The sequence below is a fragment of the Brienomyrus brachyistius genome, chromosome 20 (assembly GCF_023856365.1).
Source record: "Brienomyrus brachyistius isolate T26 chromosome 20, BBRACH_0.4, whole genome shotgun sequence".
In the NCBI taxonomy this organism is placed as follows: domain Eukaryota; kingdom Metazoa; phylum Chordata; class Actinopteri; order Osteoglossiformes; family Mormyridae; genus Brienomyrus; species Brienomyrus brachyistius.
In genome coordinates, this window is record NC_064552.1 from 16,414,525 (window position 1) to 16,430,262 (window position 15,738).

General features: G+C 40.9%; 1 protein-coding gene across 2 annotated transcripts in view; it reads left to right on the forward strand.

Moving 5' to 3' along the window:
• The window catches only part of LOC125715403 (integrin alpha-L-like), a 50,874-nt gene that overhangs the window by 12,832 nt on the left and 22,304 nt on the right, over positions 1-15,738 (forward strand). For both annotated transcript variants that reach the window (XM_048986834.1, XM_048986835.1), the window contains exons 3-9: positions 2,175-2,263; positions 2,383-2,444; positions 5,531-5,645; positions 8,761-8,891; positions 9,223-9,365; positions 12,388-12,535; positions 15,318-15,462. In XM_048986834.1, coding sequence (XP_048842791.1) covers positions 2,175-2,263; positions 2,383-2,444; positions 5,531-5,645; positions 8,761-8,891; positions 9,223-9,365; positions 12,388-12,535; positions 15,318-15,462 — 833 coding nt within the window. The remainder of the gene's footprint in view (positions 1-2,174; positions 2,264-2,382; positions 2,445-5,530; positions 5,646-8,760; positions 8,892-9,222; positions 9,366-12,387; positions 12,536-15,317; positions 15,463-15,738) is intronic.

Genomic DNA, 15,738 nt, shown 5'->3' on the forward strand with positions numbered 1-15,738 from the left:
TTACCTAGTGAATTACTGACCTGTCCAGGTGTGTTTTGAGGTGCCTTATAATTTTTGACGTTGTTGATCCAGCATCCTGTATTGTCATGCTGCACACCTTTAATGTAGCTATTCTTTTCTGTTAGGGATTTGAACAAAGTCATTTTGAGCCAAATAAAATCACAAGCGCCGTAGCTGCAGGTGTGCTTGCCACCATGGTCACAGTGATGTTGATTATCTGTGCTGCACACATGAGGACGTGCACGATAGGAGGATGGACAGTCAGCTCACCAGACATTCCCTTAATTTTTAGGCATGAAAATAAAATAAAATAATGATTGTTTACGAGTCCCAAATTTCGAGTTCGAGTCAAGTCTTGCGTCATTTAAGGACGAGTCAAGTCTGAAATCACTGCACATGCGACTTACAGTAAGTGCAATTTAAGTCCAAGTTGCAGACTCAAGTCCCCATTAGTGACTAACTGGGCCAAAAGCATGACCAAACTGAGCTGGTTGCATGAACACCATCTGATGCACAGAGATACCGGTGTTCTGTGTTGATGTGTATGGATTAAGAGAAAGAAAAAGGGCATATTCTATATTTTATTCATTATTAGTAATATTGCACACGATGTACTTGTGTGAACAGTAAAACATCCCTGTTGCTCTCCAAACTAGGCATTGTCTTTTCTGAGCTGACCCTTATGAGGTGGAAAACCAAAGCAAGCTGGAACCATGCTGTAACTAGCTGTTCTTCGCAGAATAGCTCGGTACTTGTATGCCAGTGGAAAAGCACCAATTTTCTTCACTGGAAGGGTGTCAGGTTCGCGGTTGCAGATGGGCAGGCGGGCAGGAAGGATGCAGGGAAGAACGAAGCAGGCAGGCAAAATAAGGGGAAAACTGGGGATTTATTAAGGGGGAAGATGGCTACGGAAAGGGCAGGGCGGAACAACAGCACTGACATCAACTAACATCAATGACAGACAACAGGCAGGGCAAGACGTGGGCTCAAATAGACAAGACTGGGCGAAAATAATAGGACACAGCTGGGCAAGATCAGGGAAGCACACGTGGATAATCAGGGGGCGTGGCACACACGAGGATCGGACGAGCCGGGCATGACAAAGGGCACCCATTAGAGATATTTACTCTCCATTACAAGGGCACTTAATCATGTTTCCTCAATTGGAAGAGCACTCCATAGGGCACTTCACAAGTTTTTTGCACCATTAAGGCACGCAATGGTTACGTCAAGTTTACCTAATTGTATGGGCACCTTATGGGGCTCTATATCACATTTTCCCCACTGAAGGGGCATCCATTTGGGGAACGCCTCACATTCTCAGACATGGACAGATACCCTATACAGCACTGCATCACATTTTCTCCACAGGAAAAGGGCACCCTCTGGGGGCACTTAATCATGTAGAGGTACCATAGAGGTCACTTTATAATTGCACCCAAATATATTAGAACTTTCCTGGTATTTTATTTACACCTTGGTTACTTACAATGGTACACTAAAAAAGAAAAAGTTAACACAGCTTAAAATTTCAAGGCAACTTAATGCACTACATTTTTGAGTTTTGAGGGTGGACTTAAACTTTTGAGGTTTGAAGAAATTGTTTCGGCAACTCTTAACTTTTTCTTTTATACGGAGTAATAATTGGTCAATGAAAACAATTCTTTTGGAGACATAAGCTTTTACTGATCACTGAAGCTAATTTGACATTGAACCCAAACAGGCAAAACCACTTTCATTAAATTTAATTATACCCTGTAAAAAGTAACTGCGATTTAGGCTGGTCTATAGAATGTAGGGCACTTGAGAGTTTACGCTAGTGACAGAAGAAATGCAGTTTCTCCACTGAATTCCAGTATAGGAATGATGGTCTAGATTCCATTGTGTACTGTGAATTTTATGTTAAAGCTGTTCATAATATAATTTCCTTTAGATGGTCACCAGAACTTGAGGAACTGAGCAGGATTTAATATGAATCATTTTCAAAATGTATTACTGGTGCTGGCAATCTTTGAAGAATATTACCTAGCCTTGTTCCCTCTGTTTCATTGTTTAGGATCCAGACTCATTGGACTCTGTACTGGAAAAACAATTGGGTAAAATGGAGGTATGGGATTTTTATTATTAAAACTGATAGTTCATAATGATTTGCTATCTTTTTTTGCTTCTTTTAGGATTATTGTCAGTGCGCCACGGGGAAACAATGGAGCTGGAAAAATCTACAAATGTGATCATATAAACTGCACGGCTCTTCCTCTACAAGGTAATAACATTGTCTAACAAGCAATAAAAAATAGCCATACTTACTGAAAATCTAAAAAGGTTTAGCTATGCTTGATTTCATTAGAACTGACCACACTAATTTAGTTGTGTATTCCACAGAGTCTAATTATACCATCAAATCTATCGGATTATCTCTGGCAGCAATGCCAGAAGAGATTATGGTAAGAATATAAAAATTTTTTCTTCATTTTTATTTTTTTTCTGCAAATTGTTCAATTCTTTAGTAGTAGTTTTAATAGTAAAAGGTAATATATAGAAATGTTATCATTGCTAAAATGTGTAAACAATTTAACAGGGTATGGTGATATTGATGTGACTCACATTATCATTATTTAAGTACTGTGAGAGAAAAGACTCACTATTGTCACATGGCATGGTAATGGATGATCCATAGAGCGATGTTATGACAGCCAAGAGACTTTATCAAGCACTATCCCACACTGCAAACAAAAGCACTGCATAAAACTACAAAGGAAAGAACTACAAGGGGTCAAAAATCAAAATGGGGAAAACAACAGGTAACTAAAAGGAATGACAAGGAAATAAGGTCCAGGAAAAAAGCAGCACAGGGAGCAAGAACAGGCAGGGAACAAAGCACAAACTCATACTACAGAACAGAGTAACATCTAATATCCCAACATAATGACCAACTATACTGTAGGAATAGAACACAAACAGGCACTAAAATATACAGATAACGAGAACTAACAAAAGGCAGGTGCGAATACTCAAAACAATCAACCAATCAGAATAGACACTTTAAACAAGACAGAGCTGGAATTAACTAACAAAATTATAGAACTATGATACTGACAGAGAAACAAGGAAACAGAATCTAACACTAGGAAAATAACGAAGGCAGGTAAAACAAAGCCAAGGTCACAAAGCTAGAAACCAAAACAGAATGCAAACCACAAAATCACAGGAACTAGAAAAACTGATACAAATAAATACATGTTTTGCCAGATTGTGTTGGAGTGATGGAAACTCACATTATCACAAATGATCACATACTTTGGTACATTTTCTTGACCAAACTCCTCTTCAGGAATGAGATCCCTGTAGAGGGCGTTCAAGAAGGTAACCAGGTGTTGGGTGTTGTATACATGGTCCCACAAGAGGGATACGAGTGTAGACCCTATTGTCCGAAATAGCCGCACACATAGTGATGTTTTCATCCTGCTGGCCTGGCACGTCAACAGTAGCTTTCTGTCCAATCAGATTACAGCCACATCTCCTTCTTTTGGCCAAGTTGAAGCCAGCTTTATCCATGTATATGAAAACTTTTGTAGAAACCTATAAAATACACTCGACGGCCAATGATATCTTATTGAACACTTTTGACTGCAATGAGTTACACAATAACAAAATGACAAGTTAGTCTGGAGTGTAAGACTATGCAAAAGAGGGCTGGCACAGTGCATTTTGATCATCCTGACATAAACAACTGCTGTTGTATGATATAGCTGAGAATTGCACATAAGCATCTGCTTGACGGTACGAAAGCAATTGCAAAATCATGAAAACAACCGGGGAGGTATGGTGGTGCAGTGGTTAGCTCTGTTTCCTCACACCTCTGGGACCTGGGTTGGAGTCTCCACCTGGGTTACATGTGTGTGGAGTTTGCATGTTCTCCCCATGTCATCGTGGGGTTTCCTCCGGGTACTCCGGTTTCCCCCCACAGCCCAAAAACATGCTGAGGCTAATTGGAGTTGCTAAATTGTCCATAGGTGTGCATGCGTGAGTGAATGGTGTGTGAGTGTGCCCTGCAATGGACTGGGCCCCCATCCTGGGTTGTTCCCTGCCTCGTGCCCATTGCTTCCGGGATAGGCTCCGGACCCCCCGCAACCCAGTAGGATAAGCGGTTTGGAAAATGGATGGATGGATGGATGGATGGATGGATGGATGAAAACAACCAGAATTTGCTGCTATGATTTGCATTACTGATTAGAGGTTGTGGGAATTGAACAAGCAGTTTTGAGAACTTAAATTATGTTGTGAGAAATGCATCAAAGCAACTGAGAAAAACTGTAAGAACACATTCCTTAAATTGCAGTGATATGGCATTATTGTGTTTTTGGTGAATTTGTTGTCAATTGCAATATTGAATCTGGTGTATTTCACAATAATAAGTATCGGTTTGCTAAAGAAAAATGATCAGTTAGTGACAATGAGAATGTGAACCAACTATCATTCAGAATTGTGGGGTTCAGGAGCACACTTACTGTAGCATTTTGACCCTCATGGATGCTGATTGTATTTTTAATTTTGGTGGCACTGACTAATTCATTGGTGGAATTACCTGCTTTTGAGACACTTGTGAAATGCTTTGGGTTTGTGACAGGCCAAAAGGCATTCTTGTTTATTGCAGCGCCCCCTACTGTTAAAATGACATCATTTTTGTTTACCTTCCTCAGAACCGAGTCATAAGTCCACCTGCCAAAGTTGGCTTTGACAACTAAAAGCTTTTAATCAGTATTAGTTATTTGCATGGTGGCTCTTTGGGTAGCTCTGTTGCCTCATACCTCCAGTTTGGCAGTTTTAATCCCACCACTGTTCTGTGTGTGAAGTTTTATGTTCTTTATGTGTTCGTCCCTAATGGAAAGGGCATATTCCAGGAGGAAAATGCTATTATTCATCATGCTCGACTTGTGAAAGAGTGGTTCATTGAGCATGAAGAATCCTTTTCACACATGAATTGGCCATCGCAGAGTCTTGACCTTAACCCCATTGAAAGTCTTGGGATGTGCTGAAGGAGGTTTTTTGGACGGTTCAACTCACCTACCATCAATACAAGATTTTGATGAAAAATTAATGCAAATCTGGATGAAAAAATTGCTGAGATGTTGCACGAGCACATGGCAACTATGCCTCGACATGTGCACCATAAATAAAGCTAAAGGTTGTCCAATGAAATATTAAACTGTGCGACTTCTTTTTTAGGCAGGCGGTGTATAATAACATTTGCTGTAAAAGCAAAAATCCTTTTTGGAATATCTTTCAATTAGTGAAAACCAGATAGTGCCCCCATAAGGCCCGATGAAAGTGGTGGCAATCTTGTGTTTTCAGGTCACAGTACAAGTCTTTGAAAAGTATCTACATTGTGATAGAGAAAGAGCACAAATGATAACTGGTATAAACTGGTATAACTGGTACAAATTTTGTGTGGTTATTTGTGAGTGAAGTGCTTGAGTACATCTATTTTGACTGTTATATAATAATTTCTTGTGTTTCTCATATTTCCCAGGCTTGCGGTGCAGGAATGGCTTGGGAGTGTGACCAAAATACACACCTGAATGGCATTTGCTACCAGTTCAGCAAAACACTGGAGTTCAGGGATGAAATTACACCAGGATACCAAGGTACTACTGATACATGCTTTATGACATTAGGGAGTTCCCTATCAGTATGGAAATAAAGTAGTAATATACACTGTAATGTGGCCTGACTATGACATTTTAATGCTATCGGTTAGTATTAGGGTTGGAATGGTACATAAAAATCACGGTTCGGTACATATCTTGGCTTTGAAGTCACAGCTCGGTATGTTTTCAGTACTGTGGGGGTAAATATTCTCTCAAGTAAATAAAAATAAAATAAATTTCCATTAAGGTGCACATTTAGAAAATTAACTGTACCCGATCTATACTGTACTGGAGTGCTTTCGACTTCATATTAGAACTGTGTAACACAAATAACGTCTGGAAAAAATGCAAAGCATAGCAAATATCCATTAAATATCCATTATGATGCAGCATTTTAAAAATACTTGTTCTGTATTTGTAGTCACATTAACAAATTCCAGCTTCACCTTAGGATGTACGTACGTATGTATAGTGACGCGGTTTCATTCGCTCCTTTCCGAAACTCAGGGGAAGCAAACAGCTGCACCAAAAATCAGCTGAAACAAAGGAGCTTTGGCACAATTTTTAAAAGAATACTTTAATAATACTTTAATAATAGTTGTTTACCACAACTAAACAAGAAATAGTATCTCTGTGGTAGATTCACTGTTTCTTCTATCAAATTCAGATATTTCTAATATTTTGCTTTTGTGAAATAGATTGCTTTTAAGTATCAGATAATCTTTAATATCTCCTGATATTCCTTTTTTTTTCTTTTGAAATACATCAACAAACTCATTTAGTATTGGTATTGACTAAATGTTTAATTCTTAAATTTGAAATAGATAATCCTGCAGTTAAGCAAAAATTGACCAATTGATCTAAGCACAATGTTCATGGACAATGTATTTTTACCAATCATGATCGAGCAATCCAAGCTATTTTCTGAATGGTTTTGCTTTTTATGATGGTAAACTTACTGTTTCTATAACTGTGAGGGAGAAAAAAATCCATCCATCCATCCATCCACCAAACCACCAATCCGCTTATCCTACTACTGGGTTGCGGGGGGTCCGGAGCCTATCCCGGAAGCAATGGGCACGAGGCTGGGAACAACCCAGGATGGGGGGCCAGCCCATCGCAGGGCACACTCACACACCATTCACTCACATATGCACACCTATGGCCAATTTAGCAAGTCCAATTAGCCTCAGCATGTCTTTGGACTGTGGGGGGACACCGGAGTACCCGGAGGAAACCCCATGACGACATGGGGAGAACATGCAAACTCCACACACATGTGACCTAGGCGGAGACTCGAACCCAGGTCCCAGAGGTGTGAGGCAACAGTGCTAACCACACCGCCACTATGCCACCCCCGAAAAAAAATCTGTACTTGGAATTATGTGGATTTTTGTATGAGTGGCTCTTGGAATATGATCTTAATAAACAGAGTTATACTTAAACAGCACATTTTATATCGTCATATCTTTTTTGAACAAATAGTTTAGTCAAGGTAATTTAAGGAATGTAGATGAAGATCTAATTTCATTCATACAGAAATCTAGGGTTCACAAACCCTTTCCCAAGCAGAATCAGGTTTGTTGACCCAGCTTACTCAAACACACAGGGAATATATTGCAGGTTGACAATGTCTCTCATAAGTACAGTAGATGAAAACACAGTGAGACAAAACAAGACAATGGTGACATACAGTTTGGTTGATATACACAATTTGCACTTATGGTTGGTAAGTATATAAAAAGTGCAAGAGTGCAGTGCAATGCAATAAATACAATAAGTACAATACAATATAAAAGTACAGATTTAATTACAGCAGTGGGGTTTTGTGCGGTAATGAGGAAGGGGAGCAACTGATTTCTCATAACTGTATTTGCCTATGGATACTGCTTCATTACAATCTGCTCGTAATACTTACAATGTTTCCATTTTTCACTTTAAGAAGGGGGACCAGAGGGTGTGCTCCAACTATAGGGGGATCACACTCCTCAGCCTCCCTGGTAAGGTTTATTCGAGGGTTCTGGAGAGGAGGGTCTGTCGGATAGTCGAACCTCGGATTCCTGAGGAGCAGTGTGGTTTTCGCTCTGGCCGTGGACCATTGGACCAGCTCTATACTCTCCGTAGGGTTTTGGATAGTTCATGGGAGTTTGCCCAACCAGTCTACATGTGTTTTGTGGACTTGGAGAAGACATTCGACCGTGTCCCCCGTGGAGTCCTGTGGGGGGTGCTCTGGGAGTTTGGTGTGCTGGTGCTTCCTTTTAAGGGCAGTTTGGTCCCTGATGAGAATCAGCACCTCTAAATCCGAGACCATGGTCCTCAGCCGGAAAAGGGTAGAATGCTCTCTCCGGGTTGGGGATGAGGTTCTCTCCCAAGTGGAGGAGTTTAAGTATCCTGGGGTCTTGTTCACGAGTGAGGGAACGATGGAATGGGAGATCGACAGGCGGATCGGTGCGGCATCAGCAGTGATGCAGGAGCTGCACCGGTCTGTCATGGTGAAGAGAGAGCTGAGCCAAAAGGTGAAGGTCTCGATTTACCAGTCAATCTACATTCCTACCCTCACCTATGGTCATGAGCTATGGGTAGTGACCGAAAGAACGAGATCACGAGTGCAAGCGGCCAAAATGAGTTTCCTCCGCAGGGTGGCTGGGCTCTCCCTTAGAGATACGGTGAGGAGCTCAGTCATTTGGGAGGGACTCAGAGTAGAGCCGCTGCTCCTCCGCATTGAGAGGAGCCAGATGAGGTGGCTCAGGCATCTGATTAGGATGCCCCCTGGATGCCTCCTTGGTGAGGTGTTCTGGGCATGTCTCACTGGAAGGAGGCCCCGGGTAAGATCCAGGACACGTTGGCAGGACTATGTCTCTCACCTGGCCTGGGAACACCTCGTGATCCCCCCAGAGGAGCTGGATGAAGTGGCTGGAGAGAGGGAAGACTGGGTTTCTCTCTTGAGACTGCTACCCCCGCGACCCGACCTCGGATTAAGTGGGAGATGATGATGGATGGATGGATGGATGGATGTTTGCATTTTTTACAGTAGGATATGAGAATTAAGAATGGTATTGAAATCATATGTAAATAATGAATGCATAATGAAACTTATGTTTTTCTGCCCTAGAATGCACCAAAAACCAAGCAGACCTGGTCTTCTTATTGGATGGGTCAGAATCTTTAAAGGCGGAGGATTTTAAAATGACCAAAGAATTTATCACAGGGATCATGGCTAATCTTTCCAATACCTCCTTTCAGGTTGTATTCCTCAGACCATAATGAATGTGCCTGGATGAATGTGCGTGAAGGCAGACTGTGATTTCATGATGTAATTACATTAATAATGTTTCAGGGATGCCCTCCTGTTTACTGCTTTAACATACTGTAACATCTCAGCAACAGCATTAATATCAGGAATGGCTGTTTTAGTTTGCAGTTTATTATATAATTATTCCATATTTTTTTAAAAAAGAAAAATAGTTTGCAGTCCAATGAATCAAGGTCCCTGAATTAATAAAATCCCTTGAAATATTCAGGTTACAGCACAGCACAGCACAGACATTCTGAAGCTTCTGTTTTTATTGTCTAGTTTGCAGCAGTTCAGTTTTCTGATGAAGCCCGAACAGTTTTCAGTTTTACGGATTATGCGAAAAATGAGTCAAATATAAAACTTGATGCTGAATCACACATGCGGGGACTTGGAAACACCTACGATGCAATTCATCATGTTTTGTAAGTAAAAGAATTTGAGCACTATAAGTTCATTGTCATATAAAATTGTGTTTGAGTATATGAATTCTTTTGACCAAGATGTTAGTATTCTTTCAAAAGGACTGTTTGATTTTTGTATTATATAAAAAGGACAATTCTACAAAAGTAATTTGAGGCTGATTTGATAGTTGTTTACATCATTTCATTTTCACCAACATTCATTAGTTTTAACTGTGTATATTAAATATGCACAATATCAGAAAAATTTCAAATATTGCAATGTGAATATTACGATACTTATAAAGCAAACATGGAGTTGAAATATCCCAAAAAGACTAGTCAACTAGATTTTGTGCTGACAAAATATTAAATCATTTTTTTGTCTCATCTTTCTCTCCTTCCTCTGCCCTCTCTTCTCCCTTGCCTGAATACTAACTTACCTTTCCATGACTCCTCTCTTCTAGCTTCAGTCCCTAATCCATGTTCCCTCTCTGTCTATGGAGGTAAACAAACACAGTAATTATGTGAATTAATATAGACTAGTTATTTTTCAGTGACGGTTATAATTACATTTTTTAGCAGCTGCTAAATTAAGTCCTCAACAATTTGCCCATCTCTAAGTGCTTCACTCAACAACGTAATAATAGCCTAACTACACTGCATGCAGGCCGTGGTCAGAATGTCCACTCGTCTCGTATATAGTCCACTGTATAGTGAATCAGCCATTTTGTAGTGGTGGTCAAATTCTCAACTGCAAATTTCATTCATTTTTTTGTGTACTACAAAATCGTCGCTAGGCAAGCCAAGATGTAGTGTACAGTTAAGTAGCTTGCTTTTGAAATACTTGCACATGAGCTTATGTCAATTACAACATGTACTTATCCAAAAATACCAGCATTAGTGTCTACATTCTAGTGTTTGTTTATGCATCAGAGATAACATTTATGAATATCTGGTGCATCATTATGTGGCCATGTAACATCCCCCTTGTGTTCACTTCTGTCATCTATGACTTTTTCCTGTCTAGAGAGTAAAATGTAGCTTTTTAGTCTGTCCACATCCTAAACTTTACTGCTGTTAATGTGCAGATCCAGTTAGGCAGTTTCTTTATTGTATGACCTATTGTGTACTAGGGATGAAATGGTTATCGGTTTTAGGGTAAAGCCCAGTAAACTTCCAGACGGTTAGTACTACCTTTTCAAATCTTAATTATCATTGAAACCGTGGCTGATTATTGCACTTTGCAAAATTCATGTTAAATGCTGTTCAAGCATCAACCAAGGTTAGCAACAGTCTCCCAGACACAGGTGTGCAGCCACACCATGCAATATGGGTTTGTTTGTTATGTCAGTGAAAACATAGTGGAAGGCAGTGACCATCAGCAGTGACAGCACTCTGGAGGTTTTTAATATTAATGCGCATTTGATATGGTTTGCATGTGTTTACATACGGTATTTGCTATGTTATTATTTTAATGTTCATGCAAACAAAAAGTGCATAGTGCTGCTAAATTTATTCATGGGTTTCAATATAAACTTGGTGAATGTCTATTGTGTTCAAAAATTAAAAATGGTAATTATATAATGTAGACTATACATCCATCCATCCATCCATCCATTATCTTCCGCTTATCCGGGGTCGGGTCGCGGGGGCAGCAGTCTCAGCAGGGAAGCCCAGACTTCCCTCTCCCTGGCCACTTCATCTAGCTCCTCTGGGGGGATCCCGAGGCGTTCCCAGGCCAGCTGGGAGACATAGACTCTCCAGCGTGTCCTGGGTCTTCCCCGGGGTCTCCTCCCAGTGGGACATGCCCGGAACACCTCCCCAGGGAGACGTCCCGGAGGCATCCGAATCAGATGCCCGAGCCACCTCATCTGGCTCCTCTCGGTGCGGAGGAGCAGCGGCTCTACTCTGAGTCCTTCCCGAATGACTGAGCTCCTCACCCTATCTCTAAGGGAGAGCCCAGCCACCCTGCGGAGGAAACTCATTTCGGCCACTTGCACCCGCGATCTCGTTCTTTCGGTCACTACCCATAGCTCATGACCATAGGTGAGGGTAGGAACGTAGAACGACTGGTAAATCGAGAGCTTCGCCTTTTGGCTCAGCTCTCTCTTCACTATGACAGACCGATGCAGCACCCCCATGACTGCTGACGCCGCACCAATCCGCCTGTCGACCTCCCGTTCCATCGTTCCCCCACTCGTGAACAAGATCCCGAGATACTTAAACTCCTCCACTTGGGGGAGGACCCCATTGCCAACCTGGAGAGAGCATTCTACCCTTTTCCGGCTGAGAACCATGGTCTCGGATTTGGAGGTGCTGATTCTCATCCCAGCCGCTTCACACTCGGTTGCGAACTGCTCCAGTGAGAGCTGAAGGTCACGGTCCGATGAAGCCAACAGAACCACATCATCTGCAAAAAGCAGAGACCTAATCCTGAGGTCACCGAACCGGACGCCCTCAACGCCCTGGCTGCGCCTAGAAATTCTGTCCATTAAAGCTATGAACAGAATCGGTGACAAAGGGCAGCCCTGACGGACATATGATGGTGATAATGTGTTTGACACAAACATAAATAAACTTGGTATCAGGATCCCATAGGTTTCTCTCAGGGTCCTCCCCTGAATAGCCTGAAGCCATAAAATGTGTCTTTTGCCCTCCCTTTTCCAGTTTGGTAGCAAGGAGAATGGAATGTGTGGGTACGTTGTACTATTGATGGTGCAGGACACAACATGGCACATTTTAGGCATGATGAAAACCTCTATCTCCTATTTGTCGCCAATCCCAAAAAGGGGTGTGGCCAGCAAAACTACATTAAGCTGTTTTTATGGTAGTTATAGTGACTCAGTCTAACCTAACGGGTTTGTTGTGGGCACTCCAAGACTGTGGGAGCTTCTGCATAGCCTGAAGAAAGTTTAATTTGCGGAAAGCCACCACAAAGAAATTATACCATTGGAAACTTTATAATATTTATTGTATTGCACATTTAGATTAACTATAACTACTGCCTATATCTAGGAAACTCTAACGTACATTTTTATTCCAGAAAAAATGTTTTGACCCCAGAAGCCGGTGCAAGGCAAGGTGCCTCTCAGGTTCTGCTCATCATTACAGATGGAATACCCAATGACAATGATGACTATGATATCATCAAAACAACTAAGGAAAGAAAAATCATCCGTTTTGTCATTCTGGTAAGATGTGAGCTACTGTAATCAAAGATATGCACAACTAGGGGTAGGCAATCTGACAATCTTATATCGTGATTGATCTTGAAGACGTCCACAGTCTACTTTGCATGCAAACTGTAGACATTGTGATCTTTTATACTTCCCAACGTCACATGTGATACACATGATATAACTTGGCCAGTCAGCAGAGCCTTCTAGTACAAAGTCATTCTGTTGGTTTGTGAATGACGCACCAATCAAACGTGGTACTAGCCAGTCCATACTACCTGCCTGATTTGCACCTAACAGGTCTGCACCACAATATCTTTTCTGGTACTGTCTGATCCGTTCATCCCGCAATTTTACTGCAAACTATACTGTGTATATGTTTCTACATAAAAGAGTAGAAGTAACACACGATTTTCTTGCAGATTTCATACAAAGGAGATGAGCTACAGTTAAAATTATTACTTTATATCTGGAATATGATTTATAAATCATTAGACATTAGTTCTGAAAAGTAACCAAAACAGGGGCTCACATTGATATAAAAGTATTATAAGTGTGTGTATGTGTGTGTCTGTGTGTATTTGTGTGTAAATAGAATAATGATGCACGGATCATCTCTGTTGCCATCCAAATCAGTGTGGGCGTTTGAATCATCCACCCGCAACCAATCCGCTAATTATTTTCTCCAATATAGATACCCGCACCCAATGACACATTATCAGTTTTTCTCAGTGCGATATATGCAAGTGTGATGGAAAGTTTATAAGTGGCGGTCTGGTAACGTATTATGCCGAATTAGGCTGATTTTCAAATAAAGAAACATGATTTTAAAGTAAAAGTTCTTCTTTATTGGTAAAATAAAAATGCCAACAGGAATTTCCACAACAGCCTAAACACGGCTGACATCATCAGATGAAATTATTGTCATGACTGTGAGGTGCGGGCAAGGCGCGAGACCGGGGCGACGAGCAAGAAGGCAGGCTAGCCGGCAAGATCAAGGCAAACAGGGATTTATTAGACGTACGAGGACTAGGGAACATCGCACAGGAAAACTCACGAGGTAACATCTACAATGACAGACCATGGACTCAGGCAAGACATGGACTGAAATACACAGGACTGAGCAAATTAACTAGACACAGCTGGGTACAATCGGGAGAAAACACGTGGGTAATCAGGGGGCGTGGCACACAGGAGGAGCGGACGAGCCGGGCATGACAATTATGAATGTCACTGAAACTTTCCAAACACCAACAGTTTAATAGCTAATAATAATAAATTACTACTGCACAAAATAAATAAGTAATAAAACATAATGCATTCAGCAGTCCAAGCAAAATATAATATATTATAAACACAGTCTCATCTGTCATTTCAGCTATACTACGGTATGCTGGTATATTAAAAATTTATACCGTATGGAAATTATAATCGGTATATCAGATGACAAGTATGCTGCCCAATGCTATTCCGAAGATTGCAAAGTATATGTCTACAACTGTACAACTGTCAATACAAAAATATACAATGATCAGTTAAAACACCGACTGCTGGAAAGTTATATCACTGGAGCAGGACCCACACCTGTTTTTGTAGCCAAAAGCTGCACAGTGTGAGTGAAATCTTTGCACTTGCAGTCATATGATAGCAGGTCTAGTAAATGTATGTCTCTGGTTATCTGCAAATTTTTGTTGAGCTTTGGTCAGCACTTCCAGAGGTAATACAACAAACCATTCCAACACCATTAAAGGAAGCATCCATCCATCCATCCATGTTCCAAACCGCTTATCCTACTGGGTCGTGGGGGGTCTGGAGCCTATCCCAGAAGCAATGGGCACGAGGCAGGGAACAACCCAGGATGGGGGGCCAGCCCATCGCAGGGTACACTCACACACCATTCACTCACACATGCACACCTATGGGCAATTTAGCAACTCCAATTAGCCTCAGCATGTTTTTGGACTGTGGGGGGAAACCGGAGTACCCGGAGGAAACCCCATGACGACATGGGGAGAACATGCACACATGTAACCCAGGCGGAGACTCGAACCCGGGTCCCAGAGGTGGGAGGCAACAGTGCTAACCACTGCACCACCATGTCACCCCTAAAGGAAGCATATGACATAATTAAATTAGTATTTAAAATAAAGTAAAATCTGCATTTAAATTCCATTTTGTCTTTAATGCAATATTGTGTTTTTATATGGTGCCAAAAGAAGAGTCCTTTGGGTCGTTCAAGTCTTGGTATTCTTGACAGTACATTAAAATTGGGAACAAAGATCACAATTAGACTGTGAATCAATTTGAATAAATGAAAATGCCCATCCTTTTCAAATGACTTGTGCAAAAATAGGTAGGTGTCTATGCAAACTGTTGGTAATCTGGTAATGTACTGTAAAGCAATGTACTGAAAAAGGACATTAAAAATGACGTATACAAAACAATTTTGAATTGTGAAGGAACTGGGATACCACTGAAGTTACCTGGGATTTAATTAAATGTTACATTAAATGAATATGTATCAAATGTCACTTTCCCTAAATATTCCATAGTGTTATTTTTTTGTGTTTTGAAGTTGATCTCACCTCTGTACTGTAAATATAATACGGATTTATTTTCCAGTTTAACGCAGCTACTGCTTCTACGTGGTTTGTTGCCAACTAGTCCTGTTAGAAAATGACAATCCTGTTTTTGAGCTAGCTGTAGTACTACCTCAAGCCTTCCCATTAACAGTCTGTTATCCTAACTAGAACAAAATATTGTCTGATCTTGATCAATTTTCTCTGTAATATTACAGGTGGAGCGCAAGAAGGTTACTGAAAAAGATTATGAAAGGATAAGAATACTGGCATCTGACACTGAAAATATTTTTTATGTTAATAGCTTTACACAACTGACAAGCCTCTTAGAAAAGCTGCAAAAAAAAATTTATGACGTTGAAGGTAATGCCTTATTATAAATGGTTAAACTTGTGATTCATGTACAGTCATTTTATGTTATCTTTGCAAATGCAGCACTGTGCGGAAGTCTTGATGAGGTTCTCTGTTCAAAAATGGGCTCAAATATTCCTCAAAGCAAACATAGAATGCGAAGTAGCGAGGTCAAAAAATACTGCCAGTGGTTCATGAAGTGTCATTTTGGTCATCATTAGCCATTAGTAATCAACTAATCACTGGGATCTAGGAGAAACAAGGAACAGGTGAGGGTGATTTAACGAG